This window comes from Gopherus evgoodei, chromosome 6, assembly GCF_007399415.2.
Source record: "Gopherus evgoodei ecotype Sinaloan lineage chromosome 6, rGopEvg1_v1.p, whole genome shotgun sequence".
Classification (NCBI taxonomy): Eukaryota; Metazoa; Chordata; order Testudines; family Testudinidae; genus Gopherus; species Gopherus evgoodei.
In genome coordinates this window covers 76,016,821-76,041,588 of record NC_044327.1, presented here as the reverse complement: position 1 = coordinate 76,041,588, position 24,768 = coordinate 76,016,821, and the positions used below count along the sequence as shown (strand labels likewise).

Sequence of the window (24,768 nt, the reverse complement as noted above, 5' to 3'; positions counted from 1 at the left end):
TCTCTCACCCTAAAGTGCAGTGAAGAGATGAAGGCCAGATGGCCAATTTTAAAAAATCCCTGGGGAGCTTTTGTTAAATGGAGTTTGGTTAAAAGGGATTGTTATATAAAAATCACCACCACTCCAAGGATGCTCCCTAGCATTTGTCTTCCCATAAGAATAGTATGCTTTTGGCTCTAAAAAGGTTGACAGTGTCCCTTTAAATTATTATTAATAATGGATCATTTTGGCTAAATCATTCTGGCTTCTGTGGTTAAATAATTACTGTTGTCTGAGCTGCTAGTTATAATTTTTCATAATGATCTCTGGCTTCTTTTGGTTGTGTTTGTCTTTTTCCTTCCCAGCAATTTTGACATGTCTCCAGAGTGAACATTATGTAAGTGTCAATTGCTCTAGGATCACTCCCTAAATCCTGGGGGACACCTGCTCTTTTCCCTTCTTCTGCATGTATTTGGGGGGAACAGAAGGTTGAAGGTCTGCTCACATTCTTGCGACTCGCCTTGGGTGCTGTGGATCACAGACACCCCATGTGTGGGAACACTGGCTCCTCACTTAGCAAACCTCCGTATGTGCTGTGTTAGCACTGTATTCAGTACAATTTTCCTTTTACATTTTTAGGAACAAATTACAAAGATTTATTGGAAGTGTCATTAATCTCACTTGTTTAGCAAGTTATGTTGCTTTCTTATACAATGGAGCAAAAATATCTAATTCCAAAATGCACAATTTAACAAAATAATCAAGATGACTTCCTTGTGCAGCCTTTTAATGAAAGGTTTCTTTCAAAAGGAGGCTCGTTTTTAGAGTTTGCACAATATAAAGTGTCTGTGACTACCTCTGCTGGTGTGCATCTGGCCTGGTTTAAAGTTGCATAATGCATTATTTTACACACATACTCCCACTGGAAGAGCTCTCAGGTTTTCCTTTTAAAGCCTTTGTTCTGAAATTCATAGACTACAACTTTCTGTAACACTGTTCTCACAGAGTCACAGAGTTTAAGGCCAGAAGGGACCATCAGATCACCTACTCTAACCTCTTGTTTATCCAGGTCACCAACATCACCCAAACCCCACACCTTAAACCCAAAACATCTTGATTCTAAAACACTTTCTACAAGCCTACTAAGAGGTGAAGGAAAGCAGCATTTGAGAGCATGATAAGCCTCATATGTCTTGTGAACTGGCCACTTGCCAATATGCCCTTTTCTTCTAATTAACTTCCACTGGGAGTATTTCTTTTGTGGCTCTATCACTGTGCACATATTGCAATCTCATAAGCATGGAATATAAATGATTACCTAGGCCAGATTCACCAAATCTAGTACAGAGATGTGAAGCCGGACACTGGACAGTATTCAAAATGAGGCAGGAAAACAATGCTTTCATTTTCACTCAGCTTTAGAGTCCATTGAGTGTATCACAGGAACCTTGCTGGTAGAGGCTGTTGAGGGGATGCTCTGAATCAGTGCAGCTCTCTACCTTTTTGGCTGCACTGACATAGTAGAATGGAGATTGTGAATGCTTTGCACCAAACATTCCATCTTAGGGGGACAAGTCCAGGTTGAATTTAGTCCTGTCTTTTAGATGAGAGAATCTTTATGGAATGTTTCTGGTCTCAAATAATAAACATTAAATTACTCATCCATTTAACATGTCAAACACATACCAAACTTCCTTTAATGGGCCAGCATCAATCAAAAGCAAACGCTGCATAATTTTGTTTTAAAAAACAACCTATACATATGCTGTATAGTTTTAAATCTTAAAAAATAAGCAGTGGTTAAGTATGTTGGTAAGTCATATATTTTATGCACAAAGACTATAAATTACACATAAAATAGGATGAGCAATTGTTTTCAAGGTAACTTGATCTAAATAAAACCTTCCTAGTAATAGAATACATGTGTATCTTTAAAATCTCTGAAATTCTTATTTAGGTCTGCTTATTTCTTTTATCATGACTTTGTATTGATTTTTTTTAAATGTCTGGGTTAAAAAGAGTGTTATGTCTCATCAGAAAGACAGTCTTATTTCTTACTTCAAAGCCACAGTTCTGATTCTTTCCAATTCATATATTTCTAAATTCCAGAATTAAAATGACAGGACTTTCATGCATCCAAGGGCCAGCATAAAGCAAAGTAAATAATGATGAGATTTAGCAATATGTCATCCAAAACTGTCGTCCCCGCCAAAAGAATATAACGTTTTGCAGCTTGGTTAGAGGGAAAAAACGTGAGCACCATCAGAGAGCAATCCAGAACCAATGTGTCAGCACTCACTTCTTTATCCTTTCTCCAAAGGAAGCCACTTCATCAAGGACATTCTGGACACTGACACACACCTCCTGGATGGCATAGAGTTTATTCATAAATCCTTTTCTTTCACTATCCTAAAAAAATAAAAAGGAAGTAGCAGCAATAACTATGTGAAAACTTTGACCATACACATTGTCCTGTATTTTTCTGAAGTAAATTTCAAAATCATACATATTGCAGACATACACAATGCTCATCAGTAAAAAGTCAGCATTTAGAAACACGTACCACATGGCAGTATCTTAGATACCACAATTATTTTCCTCTACTTTGAATATTGTGTACAGACACTGTATAAACCATGTACAAAATGGAGCATAGTTTCATCTGTCACTGTAACAGTTCCTAAATACATTTCAAAAGTTCAGCTCTCTGGCTTATTGAGGATGCCAATTTCATATCCTATGAACTCTGGTCAGTGATAAGAGTCAGGCAGCTATATTACATCTCAGATTTCAGGACTGTACTTTCTCCAGTTGATGTGGGTATCCACATTTCAAGATGATAAAAGCTCCTTTGAAAGTACAGGGAGTAAGAAACCAGACACACTTCAGGTCCTAAGGACAGGCTGCTGACCTTAGAAAATGACTTGTCAAGTTTCTGTATATGATTTTTCTCCCCCTCCTCTCACCGTTGGGCAGGGATTACTTTAAATTTGACTGAGATGCTACTGGGAAATGCCAAATGAATTAAATTGAATGTGATAGGAAGGCTTGTATTATAGACATACAAAAAGAAGCCCTTGCACTGCTGGTCCTCTGCTGCACCCACTATGCTGCTATCATCTTTTAACATTCCAATTAAATTTATAGCCTGTTAGGACATCCTGGTACACCCAAAGCACAGCAGGTGCAGTCTCCCCTGTCATAGTATCTTTCCCCTTACCTTAGAGTCCAAAAGTTGGGGTACTAGCATGAATTCCTCTAAGCTTAATTACCTGCTTAGATCTGATAAGCTGCCACCTATCAGGAATTCCAGTACCTGATACACTCTTGTCCCCCCAAAAACCTTCCCTGGGGACCCCAAGACCCAAATTCCTTGAGTCTCACAACAAAGGGGAATAAACCATTTCCCTTCCCCCTCCTTCCTACCTCCCAGCTCTTTCCTGCCCTGGGTACACCAGGAGATCACCGTGATTCAAACTCCTTGAATCACCACACAGAAAGGAATGTTACCTTCCCCCCTTCCTCTTTTCCCTTCACTCAGAGGCAATACAGATTCAAACTCCGTGAATCTAAAACAAAGAGGAAATTCACCTTTCCCTTCTCCCCACCAATTCCCTGGTGAGTACAGACTCAGTTCCCTTGAGCCTCAACAAGGGGAAAAATCAGACAGGCCTTAAGCAAAAATTTTAATAAAAAGAAAGAAAAAAGGTAAAAGTTATCTCTGCAATTTAGACAGTAAAAGATACAGGGTCTGTCATCTTATAGAAACTGGAGAAAAAGCCTCCTCCAGCAGAAATACAATTTAAAATACTTTCAGCCAAATACACATTAGAACTCTACCAGCCAGATACACATTAAATTTCTACCAGCCAGATACACATTTGCAAATAAAGAAAAAACAGTCAAAAAGACTAAACCGCCTTTCTACCTTTTGTACTTACTAAATTTGAACAGAAGATTAGAGAGCCTGTAGGTACATGTGGTTACTCTCAGAACCCAGAAAGAACAAAGCCAAACCCAAAAAACACAAAGAAAGGCTTCCCTCCACCGAGATTTGAAAGTATCTTGTCTCCTGATTGGTCCCCTGGTCAGGTGTTTGGTTCCCTGTTTGTTAACCCTTTACAGGTAAAAGAGACATTAATCCTTAATTATCTGTTTATGACATCCCCAGACAAACCTGTGTGCACTATTTAGCAGCAGACAGATGTGTGTTTAAACTGTCAGACATACTGGTGACCTCAACAATCATTCCATTGAATTTAGCAAATGAGCATACATCCTCTTCCCAGGAGAGGTGGCATTCTGTATGGTAGTTTGGTTACTTCCTTAGCCAGGTTTCCAAGCTGTACTGGATTTTGATTCATAGAGCCATTACTTTATCTACATAAGAAGATTCCAGGATTGTCACTCTGTGTTGTCACTCTGAAGCCTACAACGTCTGTGTTGTAGCCATGTTGGTCCCAGGATATTAGCGAGACAAGGTGGGCGAAGTAATATCTTTTATTGGACCAACTTCTGTTGGTGAGGGAAACAAACTTTCAAGCTCACACAGAGCTCTTCTTCAGGTCTTGGAGAAGAGCAGCTCCGTGTAAACTCAAAAGTTTGTCTCTCTCACCAACAGAAGTTGGTCCAATAAAAGGTATTACCTGACCCACCTTGTCTCTGTACAGTCAGTGTGAAGCAATGAAAACAGCTACAAGCATGGTTGAGAATTCTTGTTTTGTGCTGAATATCATCAGGTTCAATCATCACAGATTTGCAGTCCATGGCCATCCAATTTTTAAGTTCGCAGCCATTTTTGTCTTTTTTCCATTTTATGAATTATACCCACGTGACAGCATGCACCTAGTGTTAAGAAAAAGGTCTAATTGAGCATACATCCAATTTCATTATCTTTTTCAACTTTTAATTAACTTGATTTTTTGTGTGTATGTGTGTGTGTGTGTGAAATGACCAAAACAGGGTGACCATTGGCCTCTGAAAACAAGGAATCATCCCTTACAAGTCCTTTTCATGCTGATGATTTTGCTAACAGCAACATTTTTTCTTTTTTCTTTTTTTTTTTGTCTGCTGAAGGAACCCTTAGTCAGCAGAACAGATGAAACGGACAACTAGTAAGCTAAGCAGATATGCACCTGAAGGACCACTCCTCACAAGGTATGTCCCATGTTGATACTCTGTTCTCTTCCCCCAGGAGACTTTCCCAAGAATCCTCACCCAGTAGCCACATAGCATCAGATCCATATGGAGTCAGATTCTACCCCTGAAAAATGCTGCATGTAATGACTCTACCACTATAGTGGCTAAAAGTCATTTTCTCTTGGCCTTTCTCAGAACACACATGATTTGGAAGTTTGATAATAGGCCAAAAATTTACTAATGGATTGATTCACTGTCATTCTGCCTATAATGTATTTTCTTAGAAGCGTTCTGTTTAAAAAGATGCTTTTCAGGGTTAGCAAAGTTTTGAAAAGCAAAATGTTTGGATAGAAATTTTTTACTTTAAAACTTCTTCCATTACAAAGTACATGCTATAACATGGTCTCCTATGAATGAAGTAATTAGTCTTTATATATTGTATCTGACCCAAAACCACATTAGGTAAAGGAATTGCTCTGTGTTGCATTCTAATATTTCTTACTTTTTCCACTAATGTTCAATAGTTTATGAGCCGAAAATGCATTGGTATATTTCTTATAGTGTCATTTTTTTGCTTTTTTCCTTATAAACCAGCTTGGATGAGGGAAATATCATCTAGTGTTTAAACATCCAAAGGTTCTCTAGTGACACTGGTTCAAAAACTGCACTGTCAAGATTTCTTCTGAAGACGTTAAAAGAATTGAGGCACAAAAGATGGGTTGGCTGTAATGCAGCAATCATATGAGGGATATATATGACAAAACTATTTCTAATGATTCAGTATACTGTAAAAGTTGTAAATACCAGGGGATGCAAAACATGCAAGTCATTTTGAACCCACTTATAAGTCAGATTGTATCCTCAATTCATTTGTGAGGTTACTAACCGTATTGCTGTTAGTTCAAATAATGTATTGATCAAGCAAAAATGAAACAGTAGTACCCTTAGCCCACCCAACAATACTGAAGTCTGTTTTTGAAGTTTTTTTTGTTGAAGTATGCCTACTTTAAATCAGTTATAAATTGTCGGGGGAGTTGAAGTGTTCTCCTACTGGCTTTTCTATGTTACCATTCCTGATGTCTGATTTGTGTCCATTTATTCTTTTACATAGAGACTGTCCAGTTTGGCCAATGTACATGCCAAACCCCATTGCCTACTCTGTCCCCATATCTACTCTAGCGACACTAACAGAGGATCCAACCACATCTGTCACACCATCAGGAACTCATTCACCTACACATCTACTAATGTGATATATGCCCTTATGTGCCAGCAATGCCCCTTTGCCATGTACATTGGCCAAACCGGACAGTCTCTACGTAAAAGAATAAATGGACACAAATCAGACATCAGGAATGGTAACATAGAAAAGCCAGTAGGAGAACACTTCAGTCTCCCTGGACATTCTATAACAGATTTAAAAGTAGCCATCCTTCAAAAACAAACAACAACTTCAAAAACAGACTTCAATAGGAAACTGCAGAACTAAAATTCATTTGCAGATTTAACACCATTAATTTGGGCTTGGATAGGGACTGGGAGTGGCTGGCTTACTACAAAAGCAATCTTCGCTCTCTTGGTATTGACGCCACCTCATCAGTTATTGGGCGTGGACCACATCCAACCTGACTGAATTGGCCTCATCAACGCTGGTTCTCCACTTGTAAGGTAACTCCCTTCTCTTCATGTGTCAATATATTTATGCCTGTATCTGTAATTTTCACTCCATGCATTCGAAGAAGTGGTTTTTTTTATTCATGAAAGCTTATGCCCAAATAAATCTGCTAGTCTTTAAGGTGCCACCAGACTCCTCATTGTTTTTGTGGATACAGACTTAACATGAAAAGAAATCTGTTTTTTAATATAGTAGGAAACAAATAAACCACACTTCAGCCCAGCTGCTTTCTGCTCTTTATATTATATGTAGCTTTGCTTCTTCAGTTTACATTCTCAGATGCTGCTTTCATTATAAATGTATCTTGATTTATAACCAAATTGTGTGAGAAAAGAATTATAGCCATGTAATAAAAACAATGCCCTTCATGACGTCTCCAAAACTCAACAGGGATTACTTTAGGAGATCCCGAGGCTATTTTTCTTTACAAATATTTTAGAAGACAAACTTGTACCATTTTTGAAAGCACGTCTGTTCTAAATTATTCCCTTAAAAAAAAAAGAGAGACAGAGAATCACCATTCCTTCCCCCCATCTTCTGAGCTTAGAGGAAATTTGTTGACATATTCTGAGGCAGCCATAGACAAAACAGCACAGGAAAGATGAGGCAGTCAGAAGGATCAGGGTTTGGCTTTGCTTAAACTAATTCCACATGCCCTGCTCCAAAGATTTGTAGAGAAAATAATCTGGGATAGGAAAAAGCTGCACTTTTTTTTTTCCAGTAAGATGCTGTGTTAGCAAATAGAACATATGAGCCACCTTCAGAGAACCAAGGTCCTTAATAATCCATTTTTCAAATACTACTGGCATTTCCTTTCCAGACAAAGATGGACTGTGACGAGAATCAATTTGATCATTTGTTTGGCTACAATTGCCACGTTTCTGGAAATAATTGCCATTTAAATACTGGATAAAATTTATGATATGAAGCCAACAACAGTTTTATTACTATTTAATTTCTATGATTTGTTTGTTTGCAGTAGGCTTAAGGTAACTCAAAAAGCAAGATGTTTGGTGAGGGATGGGTTTAAGAATAAACTACAAAAAATGTCAAATTAATATTGGTCTGACTTGAATTCGCAAAAGGAAGGGATTGAGAGGGTCTTCTCATATATTGTGGTTTACAGTGGATATACTGCCTGACAAATAAAACCACTTGGCACTGATATAGTGATTTTCAACTATCTCTCTATTTTAGATATAGTGAATCTGAGGAAGAAAGTTAAATGATTTCTCCCAGATCACACTGATGATCCTTATTAGACACAGACAGAATATAACCCAGCTCACCTGCATCCCATGCCCTACCACTGGACCATACTTCCGGTGATTTAAGAAAAGAAGAACTGCTCTAGCACCATTTTTGGGGGGAGCTAAAGGGCAACCCTGAAGCCTATATTTTAAAAAAGGAAAAGGGGCAAAAATAAAAAGGATTCTTCACTCATGGTGCTGTAAATCAGGAGTAACTCTACTGAAGTTAATTAACTCAAACATGTGAAGAACTGGTTTTAAGTGAGAGAAAATTTTAAAGGTAGAAATCAAAGCTCTGAATAGGTTATGGTAGATAAATGCTCTAGACATAGACATAACTTGACTAACTGGAAGGAATGGGGCAGTTTTGGAAACAAGACAGAGATGGGTGAAGTTGGAGGGCAGGGGGAAGAATCACAAGTAGGTAGTTTCTAAGTTTTTAGGCAGTGCTGTGGTGGGGAGCAGGAAGACAGAGCATCCCTCGTTTCCTGAGCCTTTCTTCCCACCTGCTCCCTCAGGATAGGGAGCAGGGTGGTTATTTGTACAAAGGCTGAAGCTGACTGGCCTGTAATACATAAAGCAAGAGAACAGGAAACTAAGCTATCAATGGTAGAAGACCAGATATCATCTCCTCATTGTGCCATAGGGAGTTTTTTCTAAACCTATCCTAAGCTTGTGGTAAAGACAAACATTTAATTCTTTACCTCTGTCCCAGTGAATTACCAGTTACCGCACATCAGTAGGGACTCAACCTGTGACTTTCAGCACTAAAAAAAAAGGTCTCAATAACTTGAGATGAGGAAGAACTACTTTAGCAGTAGGAATATCATCTGCAAAATCCTACCCAGCAGCCCCATTCCAAGTCATGCGTCTCCCCATCAATATATGCTGCCTTTACAAGGTTTCAGAGACAACTGCTTCTCCCTATGAGGAGTTCCTCATCTTCTCTGCAGATAAGAGTGATTAGATTTGGGTCAGTCTCAGTAGTAGAGTAGATGCAACATCAAAACAGAAGGAATCACATGCAGTGCCTCCCTTAACTTTCAACCAGTCTCACAGTTGAAATGCACTGGGCAATGTCCATTCAGGCACCTGTGAATTAGACCCATATCAGTTGGGAATGCCTTAGTCCTTTATTGGCAGGAATTGTTAATGCCTCCCTTATGAAGGTCAAACTGGCAGCTATTGTTAAACACTATGCTATAGCCTGACCCTGGCTCATAAAAACTGTCACTAGGTATTAACAACCTCACAATTACCTGTCAGACTGCAACCCCTGATTTCTGGGGAAGATCACTGAGAAGGTGATAGCAGGCCAACCCCAATCGTATTTGATCTTCTCCAATTTTTCTAAACCAGTATCAGTTGGGCTTCAGACCTGGGCATGGCACACAGATGATTCATTAGCGTATCATTTCCTCAGGGAAATGAGAAGTCAGACACCCACAATGATACTACTAGATCTAAAAAGGCTTTGATGCTGTGGGTGCTGCTGATTTGTCCCTGGGACCTGATGGAGCTCATAAATGATCTGGAACTGGTTTCATTCATTATTTTTGTAGTGATCTCAGAGGCTTAGGATGTTTTAGTTGCTCTTCTTCCTTACACTTGTCACCTGGGGAAGTACCATAATGGTGCAATTTTGTCATCCCTCTTATTTAACAACTATGTGAAGAGATTGTGAGATTCTCTCAATGGCAATTGAGGGTGTTTAACAATTTGCAGAATCCAGTCCTCTATTTCCTAGCTAGTGATATCCCATGTCCTGGTCCTTTTTCAAACAGCAGCTGGTTGGATCCTGAAGAGAGAGATGGAGTACCAGTACGTACTCCCCATTTTGAGTACATCTTGTAGCTTCCTAATCTTAATCATGTAAAGGGAATGCACATACTGGGGGGAGGCGGGAACGTCTTATATTTTAATTTATTTTATCTATTACATAATACATTATAGTCATTCTGAAAGAGACTGATATCAGGAAGCAACATTCTGGACTTCACAAGCCAGCCCTTTGGAGTCTATTGTTATATGAAACGCCAAGGTCTACTGATGTTATGGATTGAGAAGGTCCTGAATCATAGGCTGTCTAACTCAGCCAAGAAATATGAAAAAGCAGAACCTTACAATAGTCATACCTGTCATGAAAATGAACCATGAGACAAACTTAACATTCGATAATCAGAGCTTGATTTTCAGATTCTGGCCTCCACTTGTGTATTACAACTTTTCACAATCACATCAATGACTGCACTTCTGGTGTACTGACACCTGTATGCAAAAATGCCAAATGTTTCACCTGCAAATTCCATTTGCTAACATATTTCTGTATATGCCAATTCTACCAGTTGCATCTACAGATATTAGTGCACAGATAGTATATGCATGCACAGTTGCATGCCTTACTGAAAGTCAAAACTGCGGGGCAAGAGGCCAAATGACTATTAACAACACTTTATGGAGAAAAGGAAATTTGTGGTTATCAGTTATTGAAGTAAAACAAGGTTACTAATAAGTGTTTAATATTTAAAACTCCAGAAACTAGGCAAGAAACAATGTAAACATACAGATAAAACACTGTAGAGTCACCGTTTATGAAGACACCATGACTGTGAGCATGAACATTATCACAATCTGCTCTGCCTCAAACATACCATGCAGAGCTGATAAAAAACATTTTGAATCTTCTGTTGTGTGAGACTTTTTGGCATTTCTACCCATGTTACAAATTAGACTTTTTACATGTGAACTGCTGCTATAAAAGTATATAAACATAAGTTTAACCAAATTAAGTCAAAAGCTATGCTGATAATCTAAGGAAACACAAGCAATATTAAAATCTATATGTTGTAAAAAAAAGAACATTGTAAAGACAATTTTCACTTATCTTTATATTTAAGATTTTCTTTTCAATTTCTTTATTTTCTCTCTGTTCCTTTCCCCCACACTGTTACCAAATACAATTTAAATCTTTTCCTTCATGATCTTACTTTCATTGTATGCTTTAATTCAAAAGAGATACCACTCCAGATACAATACAAAAACATTAAAGCAGTAGTGCCAATTAATAGTCTGATATGCTATTTTACTGCAAAGCCATCTAATAGGAAAGAATAAACCACTTAAATTTTGACCGAATAATGGCAACATTGGCCGATTTTGATGAACATGACACATTTATTAACTACTGTTTTCAAAAATATTCTAAAACAAAATGATGCTTCAAGAGCAGGGCAGGTTTATCTGTTGTCTGCATAAATACTTAGTTCTTTATGTTTCTAGCAGTCTATTGTGGGGTAAATCACTGAGAGAAAGGAAATCTATCAGGCATGCCTCCTGAAAGTGCAAGATTGAAAATCCTGAGATTTTCCTTTTGGCTGACCTTTTCCTTTTTAAACGGGAAAAATAAAATCCTCTACTTTAAATGAAACTGAATCATGCTGGAACTGAAAAACTATTTTCTTTGTGGCCTGCCTGTATACTATTCTTTTCTTTTTAGTCTAGTCAACATCACTTTCACAAAGGAGAAAGTCCCACATAGACTAAGACTCAGGTCAAAGGCCTAAGTTTAAGTCAGTGTGCTGTCAGGTCAGTTATTGGCCTAACATTTTAAAATTTTCAAAAACAGATTTGTTGTCCATATGAATATGGGGTATATGTAGGTCTCACTATATTTGAGAATATTATTGTCAGCAAGTTGAAGGACAATCTTTTTTGTATCTTAAATGCTTGTCAGGCTGTAAAATTATTGGATTAAATAACAAAGATATACAATAATTTGATTCTGGTTACTGTTTGAACTCGGTGTTTTTGTGACCATAGAACAACAATTAGCCACAGATGGGAAAATCTAAAACACCAGCAGGAAATTCCATCAGCCCTGCAAAGCGGTGCACCCAGGCAGCTACAGTAAGACAATTTAAACTTGTACTCATCCTATCTAGATACTTGCCCCAGGATTGTAGTATCTGAGTGTCTCACAACTCCCCTGTGAGGCAGTGAAGTATTATCCCCATGTTACTGATGGGGAAACTATGGCAAAGAGAATAAGTATAAATTTCCCAAGATCACCTAGAGAGTGTAGAAATTGAATCCAGATCTCTTGATTCCCAAGTTTGGTCTTTAATCAGAAGTCTATCCTTCCATCCCAAGTTCAAATAGTTCCCCGTCTCCTTAATACCTTTGGTAGTGGATCATCTCTTTGCTGGTGTCAGCTCTGGGCATTCTTTCATAGCACCCTGAAGAAGCCTCAAACCCTGGCATTCTGGGGATCACTAATGGATTGTCTTCAATAGTTATTTACATTGAGTTATAACCCAGCCTTGAGGAGCTGCACTGATGAATGTGACTTGTCCCTATCTACACTGATTACTAAATTTCAGTTAACATTGTGTCAGTTAACATAACTCCTCAAGGTTTTGTTCTAGTGTGATGTAAATTTTTAGCAAAGACAAACTGTAAAAGTAAAACCACAAAGGAGTCACAATTTAAAATAGGCAACAACAGATCTTGCTAATGTTTTTGGAAAGACATCTACTTCCACTGGGAAAGGCCCTTGATGCTGGACAGGTTGGAAGGAATGGGAGAAAAAAAAGCACAGAAATTCTCCCTGAAAATTTCTTATGAAGATAAGGGGATTGGAAGAGCACTGAGGAGCCAGAAAGGGAAACTCAAAAAGGATTGGGGGTTAGATAAGCATATGAACTTTTGGATGCTTATCCAAACCAGACCTCCAAGACTTTTGAGATTCAACCTTCATTAACAATACTATTCAATAAAAAAAAAGTATGAACTGTTTGATATTGAAAATTTAAAATAATTTTCAATAACTTCTTTATTCATATGAGTCATTTTTCAATGTATATCTCTACAGCGCTCTGCTCTATGAAGAGGGCTGATTATGCAGTTCGGCTGGAATTATGTTAATTTATCATTTAAATCATAATTAAGAAGTACATTGGCTCAAATATAGCAGATGTAAAAGTTAGACCGATGTTTCAGTTTAGACCATGGAATGTAATTTTCATTTTCTCTTTGAAAACGTCAGGATAAACAAGTTCACAGACTATAGAACCTAAATAGTCAAGATCATCATCATCATACAGATTTATGGCATTTTAACTCAGCGTCAGACTATGCTTTGAAAATTTATTTTGTTTTGAAAGTCCTTGTCAATAAGATATTATGATTTTATAACTCTCTCTCGAGTCCAACTAAACAAACAGAGATGAAGATTTTAGGCTAAATTATGGCTAGACCTGCACACTCAAGAGAGGAGTGTCTAACAGAGAGCTGCTGTAAATGCTGCTGCTGTCTCAGAGCTGCAGCTCCAGGAAGGATGCACCAGAGAGAGGAAAGCTTAAAAGATGCTACCACTGTGGCAACAGGTTTCACCCAGATAGAGACTTACTTGCTCAACAACAGATACCAGAGAAAGGAACCTATAAATCCTGTCTCCTTTCTAATCAGTGTCTAGACCCTATTGCTCCAAGTGCAAGTATTTCCACCCACCCACCCACACCACCTTTTTTATTGGATCAGGGGTTTCCAAGTCAATGATGTTTTGATCCTTAGCCGCTGAAATTATTTGCTTCGACCTTTTGATTCCTAAAAATACTAAGTGACAGGGAATTTCCCTCCCTAGATTTTAATTGTAAGTTACCTGGATGTGGTCACAGAGAGCATACTGTACTCGAGGACTCTAAACACATCTCCCCTACAGAGACCAGGTTATCTATTGTATATACACTATCTGAGGGAAAAGAAGATAGGCCATACTTAGAACATAGGGGATTCTGTCCTGGGAAGCAGTGATTCTGAAAAAGATTTGTGGTCATGGTGGATATCAGCTGAACATAAGCTCCCTGAGTGACACTGTGGCCAAAAGAGCCAATATGATCCTAGGATGCATAAACAGGGGGATCTTGACTAAGAGTACTTGGGCACTGATGCATCCACAGCTAGAATACTGGTGCAAATTCTGGTGCTCACAATTTAAGAAGGCTATTGATAAATTAGAGAGGGCTCAGAGAAGAGCCACAAGTATTATTAAAAGATTAGAAAACCTGTGTTACGGTGGTAGACTCAAACAGTTCAATATGTTTAGCTTAAAGAGAAGGTTAAGGATGTAAGTATCTAAATGGGGAACAAATGTTTAGTAATGGGCTTATTAGTCTAGCAGACAAAGGTATACCATGATTCAATGGCTGGAAGCTGAAGTTAGACAAATTCAGACTGAAAATAAGGTGTAAATTTGTAGTAGTGATAGTAATTAACTATTGGAACAATTTAGCAAGGGTAGTGGTAGATTCTCCATCAATGACAATTTGAAATCTGTAACAGCTGTTTTTCTAAAAGATCTGCTCTAGGAATTATTTTGGGGTCATTCTATGGCCTGTGTTATACAGGAGGTCAGACTAGATGTTTACAATGGTCCCTTCTGCCCTGAAAGATATGAATCTATTCCCCCTAACAAGAATCTTTTGTTGCTGACCAACCAAAATATTTTGGCCACTTTTTTTCAGTTTATTGATTTAATTTAATGTGACTTATCATGAAAAACCGGAGGAGGAAAAAAGACTACATTCCTGGGAGAATTATTTATACAGATCAACAGTTCAGTTTAACACTACAGACCAGACCCTCAGCTGACATGTATCAGTCTAGCTGCACTGAAGCCAAGACTGCTATGATGAAGATCAAGCCCTAAAATTTTAAACTGAAAAGATCAGTCTCAAGTGCTTGCTGCTAATGCACATTCTTTGCATATAGTATTAAATACAGGGATTAAAGATATTGGCTTGATTCTTAGCTGGTGCAAATCAGTATAGATTAATTGAAACCATTCATTCTAAATAGGATTCTATAAAAACAATATTAAAAGTAGTAACTTGGGAGTTCTGGGCTTCCTGGCTCATGAAAGTTCTAATGGTGGCAAAAACATCTTGGGAGAAGTTTTGAGACTGAATTTCAAAGCAGCAAATTGTTCTTTACAGAGCCTGCAATATTTTTACTAGAAGTTCAAAACGTGATGGTAAATAAAGAGGTGAGCTTAGATACTGAAGTGCAAGATGTACCACTATGATCATGTCTTCAGTTATCACCTCACAAAGATCTTATTTCTAGAGCAAAGATGATTAACTAAGCGACCTCTGAGTGTATTGAATATATTCATTTCAAGGGATAGTTAAATTATTCAAGCACACTGTTGAAGATTAATGTAACTGAAGAAGGAATTTCAGAAAAAGCACTACTGCTTCTATGAGTTCTCCTGATAAGGTTTACGTTTGGCTAAAATATATTTTTATCCCCAGTTACAACAAGGGGAAGGGTGAACAAGTTGTGAGACACTGGAGGATGGAGTAAAGAAATCCATTAATCTGTCCATTGTTAGCAGAATCTATCTCATTGATACTCAGACTGAGGCTTTCAAGCCACAGTGGCTCTTTAATGTGTCTCATGCAGCTCTTTGTAGCGCATATTAAAACACCGTGTGATTGAATATATACTACTACAATAAATGAAACAATGGAATCATGCTATTACTATGGCTCTTTTGGGTAAAGTTGATCTCTAATCTGGCTCCTGAACCACTGAGGTCTGAGTATCACTGATCTATCAACACCCTTGGGGCTACTTTCAGAAAGGAGCTGGATGCTTATTATCCACTATACCAGCAGACTGAGGGGCCACTTAAGGAGCAGGTTGAAGCTACTTGAGCGAAAGGCTGCTGTAAAGGCTATCTGCTTGAGGCATTTCCCCTTCTGCTCATTGGACTGTTTGTGCTAGGCATGGGGCACTAAAGAGTTACTGCCTGATCCCACTGAAGGCTGCAGGATTTCAAAGGTTTTCTAGGCTACAGCTTCCACAGTGTTGAGACTCCATCCTAGAGCTGCCTGCCTATCTGCAAGGGGGTCAGAATGGTTACTTACTTTCTCAGTGAGACCCACGGATGCTCCATACTGGTCTGCCTGGTGATTCTATAGGACACTCCTTCAGGTCAGAGAGGCCCACTGGGATAATCTTTCTTGGGAACAAAGCAAGCAGCCCTCTTCTACAAAGGAGGCCCTGCACTTGCAACAGGGTACATAAACCTTTTGTTCCTGCTGCTTCATACTGCTGTTTGTCTACTTTAAGGTCCTGGGGACAGGTAAGGCTACTCTGCCATAAAGAAGGAAGCAGGGGACAGAAAAGGAAGGAGATAGACATGGAAAGGAATAAATTTAAGGCAGATGGGAATGTTCTGAAGATAAAGCTGAGCCCTTCCCCTGTATTAAGTGACTGACACTGTCTGACAATTCACAGTCAGTTGAAGGATCCAGCAAGAGCTGACAGAAAAATGGAGTGAATTTTCATGAAAAAATTAGCTGGAAAACGTCAAAATTTAACATTTTTGGACTAGCTGCTGTTTCAACCACCAGTTTAGAATCATGAGGCCCACTGAATCCACAACCTTGAGGTGCAGGCTCTCCTGTCACAACATGATGTTAATGTGTAACTATTTCCAGGGTATTTTCTACATACATTATATCCTTCTCATGCTTCATCAGAAAAATATGCACCAATTTTTCCATTCAGGGCCCCAATGAATTAAAATCTGAGTAAAAACTGATTAAGGTCTTTAGGATTTGGAGTACAAGTTACATTAAAATTTTTTTAAAGGTGCTTACAAGCAAATATTTGCACAAACATCTATTTGCTTCTTCAAATAAACAAACATTAAGCCATTATGACTTGCCAAAGCTTTGAGTGTGTACAGTGTGTATACACTTATTACATTACAATACAAAACCTTGTAGAAAAACCTGCTAGGTTGTTTTCAGTCACCTTAGGTGAATTTGCTTTTGAGAGATGAATAATGAAACTCTCTCAGTTGAAGGGATAATGAATGTGAATGTTTCAGATGGCAGCATAAAAACTGCTAGAATTAAATGCAAACTCCACATGATTAGTGCAGCATTAAGAATGATAATTGAATAACACAAATGGCAAAAATCACACAAAATGTTAGGCTACTCTTGATAATGTTAACTTGCTACTTATGCAGCATTTTGGATCACTGATGATATAATATACTAAAGCAGGGGCTCTCAACTTTTTTCTTTCTGAGTCCTCCCCAACATGCTATAAAAATTCCACAGCCCACCTGTGCTACAACAACTGTTTTTCTGCATATAAAAGCCAGGGCCGGTGTTAGGGGGTAGCAAGCAGGGCAATTGCCTGAGGCCCCATGTCACAGGGCCCCCCAAGCAGGGCTGGCTCCAGGCCCCAGCGCGCCAAGCGCATGTTTGGGGTGGCATGCCGTGGGGGGCGCTCTGCCGGTTGCCAGGAGGGCGGCAGGCGGCTCTGGTGGACCTCCCGCAGGCGTGCCTGTGGAGGGTCCGCTGGTCCCACGGCTCCGGTGGAGCTTCCACAGACACACCTGCAGGAGGTCCACCGGAGCCGCGGGACCAGAAGACCCTCCGCAGGGATGCCTGCAGGAGGTCCACCAGAGCCGCGGGAACGGCGAGTGGCAGAGCGCCCCCCCCAGCGTGCCGCTGTGCTTGGGGTGGCAAAATGGCTAGAGCCGGCCCTGCCCCCAAGAAGCTACATTGCTCAGGCTTCGGCTTCAGCCCCAGGTAACAGAGCTCATGGCCCTGGGCTTCAGCCCCATGAGGTGGGGCTTCAGCTTTCTGTCCTTGGCCCCAGCCAGTCTAACGCTGACCATGCTTGGAGGACCACCTGAAACCTGCTCGCAGTCCCCTAGTAGTTGAGAACCACTGTACTAAAGCATACAGTCAGCAACATAAGCAGAAATCCAGTATACTGGAACAGAGTTGTATGTGTTTATATTTTATTTTCCCAGCTTTGAAAAGAAAATAAGCAGCACTACTCTGGTTCCTTATCACCTCTAGCTGCCCACTCTCATGAGCTCTGTGACAAGTCCACCATCCCCTTCCCAGAGCTCTCTCTGATTACATACTGAAATTTGAACATGGAGATATGGATGCTTGGAGGGTTTCTGAAAGTTGTGAGAACTGGTGGGCCTGAAAGCAGCAGAAGGAAGGGCAATCAGAGGATTCCTACAGTTTAGGTTTTGAGTTTATCATACAGGGGCGATTCTGGAGGTTTTGGCAGATGAACTGCAGGCATGAGTGAAACAGTGGAAGAAGAGGTGAATTAAAAGAATTTGACAGTTGATGAAAGATCTCATATTTGGATCACATTATACACCCAATGGGCCCGCAGCCCTTTGCATGCAGTGTCACTTTCAAAGGTGGAGGAAGACCAGCAGAAAGATCTCCAGCCCGCTACATGTAATGATGTAATCTAAAAAGTTAAATCCTAATCTTCTCTTTTATTTCTAGAAGTGCCTGTACAATCTTATTTTGGCCCAGGATTCCACGGGGGGAGGGGGCATCTGCTCTGAACAGGACCACCCAGAGGATTCAGGGGGCCTGGGGAAAGCAATTTCAGGGGCCCCTTCCATAAAAAAAAGTTGCAATACTATAGAATACTATATTCTCATGGGGGCCCCTGTGAGGCCCAGGGTAAATTGCCCCACTAGCCCCCCCCCTTTGGGCGCCCTGGCTCTGAAGGCCTGGATGGGGATTTGTAGTGTTTCCCAATTATCTTTGACCTTGACAAGTGCCTCTCCCCCTCCCCTTCTGCAAGGTTGCCATCCCTGTGCAACTGAGGGAAAGACACAGTACACAAACTGTAACAAGATGTAGTATTTTTACAACGCTTATTTATTAAAATTCCCCTGGGTTTTGTCAGTGGAGGGGATGATTGGGCCCCTTTTTTTCCAAAACAGAAAAATCCTGGCTTATTTTAGTGAAACTAACAAAAAGAAAACATCACCAGCCACAGTATGAATTCAATGACAGCTCTCGTCTTCAACATTTGGCAGGCAGGTTTTGTATTATTTATTGTCTAGTAAATAAAGTTTAAATGTTTTTCAGCCTTGGTTGCAAACTATCTACCCGTTTGCAGTCCAACAACAGCAGGGAATAAAAGCTGTCATCATCTAATGTCTTTTTTTTCCTCTGTATGCCTCTTTTCCATAGATTTCATTATTACTACTGGATCTGCACACGTTGTCATATCTAGGGCACAGCAGTACTAAGTAAACAGGGAGGAGAGATGTGAAATTTTTATCATCATTGAAACAACTGGTTGGGAGGATATACTGTATTCAACCTTTCCCAAAGAAAACAAAATCAGGAAGAGAGCAGGTGCTATTCCTCCAGAAAATGATCTGCACTTCTCTAGTCTGACAGTTTGAGATTAAATGCACAAACACCTCTGAGATGTTTATACTTCACTGCAAAATGGTTAGGAACAGACTGCTGAAAGCAACCCAATCAGGATTAAAATAGCTTTTTAAAAGGGCCAGATTTATATTACATGATTTTAGTAATATACAGAACAGTTCTAAGTTGATTGCTGTTGAAAATGTATTGATTATTCCTTGTTGTAACAAGATGACTTGTCCCTTTTAAGCACTAGAGGCCTGGAGTAAGCCAACCTTAGTAACTAAGTAGGCCCATATGAATGGGATCAGGCATTTCCCCTATAAGAGCAGTAGAAAGCTTCAGCCAGTGCGGGGGGGGGGGGGTGCTTTGGGAGAGAACCAGAAGAAGCTGTGGCAGAGACTTCGGAAGAGCTGCAGTGAGCAGGAGACCCTTAATCAGGGTACGATTTGGGCCTGGAAGTTAGAGAGCTAGCGATGGACTCCACATGAATAGAAAAAGACCCCAGTCAGGCAGCACTGTGAGTGGCCTGCCAAAGCAGAGAAGAGCTGCAAAGAGCAGACTTGGAGGGAAGAAGAGAAGTCCCCAGGACTTTGGTGTTTAATGCCAATAAATTAGATCCTGAGAAATGGGGCATTATTGATCAAAAAAGCCTGTGTATAGACAACGTGCAAGACAAGCAAGTGCTAATCAGAAACCTGCGGTTGTAGCACACAACTTGACCAGTAACAGGGCAGTGTAGGAGAGAAGTCCTGTGTCTGAGGGACATTCTGACCAATTTCAGTCAATGGAACTTTTGCCATTGACTTCAATGGAGCCAGGATTTCACTCTACATTTAGACTAACAGAAAAGGGCTTAAATCCAGTATCTCTATGGTTACATCTACACAGAAAAACAACAACAACAAGAAGAAGACAGCAAGTCTCAGAGCTCGAGTCAACTGACTCAGGATTGTGGGGCTCTTGGTATAGGGCTAAAAATAGCAGTATAGACTTTCTTGCTCGGGCTGGAGTCCAGGCTCCAAAACTCGGGGATGGTTGCAGAGCCTGGGCTCCCATCTTTTTCAGGAATGTCTGTGCTGCTATTTTGAGCTCTGTATGGCACAAGGCCAGCAAGCCAAACTCAGCAAGGCTCTGAGACTCTATTTCATGGGTTTTTTTGTTTTGGGGCTTTTTTTTTTTTTTTTGGGCGCAGTGTAGATGTACCTTATAGAAGCCCTCTTTGAAATGCTTCTAGTTCCATGTGCAGGGCTATTAGGGAGTCTTAATGTACGGAGGACAAGAGGGTGCAAAGAAAAGAGATTTAAATTCATTAGGGGAAGATTTTTCCTCACATAAATCAGTTAGTATATCGAAAAGATAGAAGGTGGCAAAAGTACCTGGTCTTAAAAAAAAAAAAAAAAAAAGAATTAAGTGGTCCTTGGAATTACAGCTCAATAAACCTTACATCAAGACCTGGTAAACAAGATAAAACAATTAAATACAGAATTATATTAAAAAAAAAACAAACAAACCCTAGATGGGAATGATATTATGATTAAGGACAAATAGTATGAATTTTAAAGGAAAACTGACGATCTAATTTACTGCAGTTCTTAGAGCATAAAGAAAAGAAAGGGGAAAGGAAAAACAATCGACAATTTATTTGGCCTTTTAAAAAGCCTTTCATCTAGTCCCTGACAAACAGGTATTAAAGTAACTAAGGAGTCAGGAGTGAGAGGTAAAATGCTTACTTGGATTGGAAACTGGCTAAGAGACAAAAAGAGAGCATGAATATGTGGTCAATTTCTAACATATCATAAGGTTAACAACAGAGTGCCACAAGATTCTCTATAACTAATTGTTATTAATACATTTATAAATGTGCTGGAAAAGAAATGAAGATTGAGGTAGCAAAATTTGCAGATGACAGAATTATTTAAGCTAGTCAATACCAGAGAACACTCTGAGGGACCTAACAAATCTAAACAAATGGGCAGCATGGTGGCAGATTAATTTCATTGTTGACAAATCAAATTATAATCAGGTATTATTATAAAATTATATAAATCAATTATATACCCTCACCTGGAATACTATGTTCAAGTTCATCTTTAAAAAGGGCAGAAACAGAAAGGGTGCAGACACGGGCAATGGAAACAATTAAAAGCACGGAGGAGAGACTGAAAAAAGACAGTTACCTTTTCCATAACTGGTGTTCTTCAAGATGTGCTGTTCATGTCCATTCCATATTAAATGTGTGCGCTCGCCACATGCACTGGTGCTGGAACTTTTTCCCTCAGCAGTATCTGTAGGGGGCTGGCTCTAGCACCCCCTAGAGTAGTGCCCACATGGTGCAGTATAAGGGGCACCACTGGCTCCCCGCACTCTCAGTTCCTTTTTGCAGGAAACACCGACAGTGGGGGAAGGAGGATAGGTCATGGAATGGACATGAGCAACACATTTCAAAGAACATCAGTTACGGAAAAGGTAATTGTCTTTTCTTCTTCGAGTGCTTGTACATGTCCATTCCCTATTAGGTGACTCCAAAGCAGTACCCTTGGAGGTGGGTAGAAGTTCACGAATGTGTAGATTGTAACACAGCTTTGCCGAACCCAGTGTCATCCCTGGCCTGCTGAGTGATGGCATAATGAGCGGTAAACGTATGGACAGAGGACCATGTTATGGCTCTACAGATGTCCTGGATAGGAATGTGCACCAGGAAGGCTGCAGAAGACACCTGAGCTCTCGTCGAGAGGGCTCTGATAATCGGTGGCAGCGGAACCTCCGCCATGTCATAACAGGTTCGTATGCACGAGGTGATCCAATTGGAAATCCTATGTGAGGACACCGGGTGACCCTTCATCCTATCAACTGTTGCAATGAAAAGTTGAGTTGATTTACGGAAACTCTTGATACATTCTAAGTAGAAAGCCAAGGCCCTCTGGACATCCAGGGCATGAAGACATCTCTCTTCACTGGTCTTGTGCGGTTTGGGACAGAACTCTGGGAGGAAGATGTCCTGGTTCATATGGAAGGTGGAGACCATCTTTGGCAGGAAGGTTGAGTGGGGCTACAACTGAACCTTATCTTTGAAGAAGACTGTGTACAGAGGTCCTGAGGTCAAGACTTTAATTTCCAAGACCAACCTCACCAACATCACTGCCCACCAGGAACGCGACTTTCCATGACAGATGGGAAAGGGAGCAGGACCCCAGAAGTTCAAAGGGCAGGCCAGTGAGCTTAGAGAGAACCAAGTTAAGATCTCACTGTGCGATGGGAACCCGCACCTGTGCGAAGAGTCTCTCCAGCCCTCTCAAGAATCTGACTGTCATGTCATGGGAGAATACCGTCTGTCCTTGGATCGGCGCGTGAAAAGCAGAGATGACCACAAGATGCATTCTAATGGAAGAGTGTGCCAGGCCCTGATTCCTCAAATGAAGCAGGTAGTCCAGGACAGTCTGGAGGAACATGAGGAAGAGATGCCCCATTCAGACACCCAGCAGGAGAACCTCGTCCACTTGTACAGGTAAGTCAATCTAGTTGAGGGCTTCCTATTTTCCAGGAGGATTTGTTGGACTCCTTCTGAACAGGTCCACTTCTCCAGGTTCAGCCACACAGCATCCTTGCTGAGAGGTGGAAGGACCCGAAGTTTGGGGCGTAAGAGCTGACTATAGTTCTGTGACAGCAGGTCTGGTCAGTTGGACAGGGGCCAGAGAGGGACCACCAACAGGCTCATGAGCATGCTGAACCAGTGCCAGTGAGGCCATATAGGGGCGATCATGATAACCTGTGCCTGATCTCTCTTGATCTTTGCCAGGGCCCTGCTGATGAGTGGAATCAGAGGGAAAGTGTACATCAGGCTCCCTGACTATGACAGGAGAAAGGCATTGGAAAGGGAGTCCTTGCTCAGACCCTGTCTAGAACAAAACTGGTGGCATTTCCTGTTCTGTCTAGTAGCGAACAGGTCCACTTGGGGAGTTCCCTACACCTTTGGAAGATCATGCAGGCTACCTCTGGATGGAGTGACCACTGGTGGTAAGAGAAGTCCCTGCTGAACTGGTCTGCCCGTGTATTCCTGACGCTGGGAAGATGACAAGCTTGGATTTCATGGCTGATGCAGAAGTCCCATAGATGGTGCACCTCCTGACAGAGAGCCGAGGAGCGCACCCCCTGCTTGCCTGTTGATGTAGAACATCAAGGCTGTGTTGTCCATCAGGACTCGCACTACCTTGCTTTACAGGTGGAGCAAGAAGACTCCGCATGCCAGCTGGACATTATTTGCAACCGTGCTTTGTCTGGTGACCACATCCCCTGAGTCTGGAGGATGCAACATGCACCCCCAGCCAAGGTCCAAGGCGTCCAACACCAACTCCATGGAGGAGGAAGGGCTGTCGAACGGAACCCCTTCCAGGACTGTTTTGTGATTGGTCCACAGGGGGTCTTGGAACTGGGAATAGACCATCATCAGCCATTGTTGCAGGGGCTGCATCCAGAACCTGGAATGGCAGACCACGTGAGTGCACATTACCATGTGACCCAGCAGGCACAGGCAGACTCTGACAGTAATCAGAGGGAATGAAGAGACTTCTGCAATGAGATCAACATGTGGAATGTTTCTATCATTTACCGGAATGCCCTGGTGCAGGTCGAGTCAAGGACCACTCCAATGAACTCTATCCTCTGCACTGGCAGTAACATTGACTTTTTGTCATTTTCCAGTAGGCCCAGAGTGTAGCACATAGCTTGAAGCACCTCAACATCTTTTTGAACTTGAGACCTGGAGCTACTCTTGACAAGCCAGTCGTTGAGTTATGGGTAGATCTGGATACCCCGGCATCTGAGAGAAGCCACTACCACTGACATGCACTTGGTAAACACTCTCGGTGATGTCACCAAGCCGAATGGGAGGACCACAAACTGGTGGTGGTGGGGCCCCACCATAAACCAGAGGAAGTGTCTGTGCCCTTGAAAGATTGCAATGTGGAAGTATGCATCCTTCAAGCTGAGGTTCGCATACCAGTCTCCCAGATCCAGGGAGGGGATAATAGAAGCAGACAGATCATGCGGATCTTTAGCTTCTTAAGGTACTTGTTGAGATCTCGCAGGTCCAGGATGGGCTGTAGACCACCCTTGGCCTTTGGAATTAAAAAGTACCGGGAACAGAACCCCTTGTTCCTGTACTTGAGAGGAGCCTCTTCCACTGCACCCAGCTGTAGTAACCCCTGTACCTCCTGCGCGAAGAGACTCTCGTGAGAAGGGTCCCTGAAGAGAGACAGGGGAGGCAGTTTTTTTTGGGGGGGGCGAGGAGGTAAAAAGGAACTGGAGAGTACTGAGGACCCACTGGTCCAAAGTTACAGCGGTCCACACCAGGAGGAAAAGAGGTTTGAGAATACTGGAAGAGATGGATCCGGGGAATAGTCTGGTAGATCGCCCTTGAGCACACCCTCAAATGACTGTTTGGCCCCCTGCTTATTACAGATCAAACCTGACTGGGCTGAGAGTGAAGGCAGGT

The 24,768-nt window shown here is 41.0% G+C and overlaps 1 protein-coding gene across 8 annotated transcripts in view; it reads right to left on the bottom strand.

The window, feature by feature from the left end:
- MCTP1 (multiple C2 and transmembrane domain containing 1) overlaps nucleotides 1–24,768 on the bottom strand; it is a 548,019-nt gene that overhangs the window by 75,064 nt on the left and 448,187 nt on the right. For all 8 annotated transcript variants that reach the window (XR_004001078.1, XR_004001076.1, XR_004001077.1 and 5 more), the window contains one exon: nucleotides 2,279–2,388. Coding sequence is in view for 5 of the 8 variants with exons in the window: in XM_030567942.1 (XP_030423802.1) it covers nucleotides 2,279–2,388 (110 nt within the window). In the remaining 3 variants the exon portion in view is untranslated. The remainder of the gene's footprint in view (nucleotides 1–2,278; nucleotides 2,389–24,768) is intronic.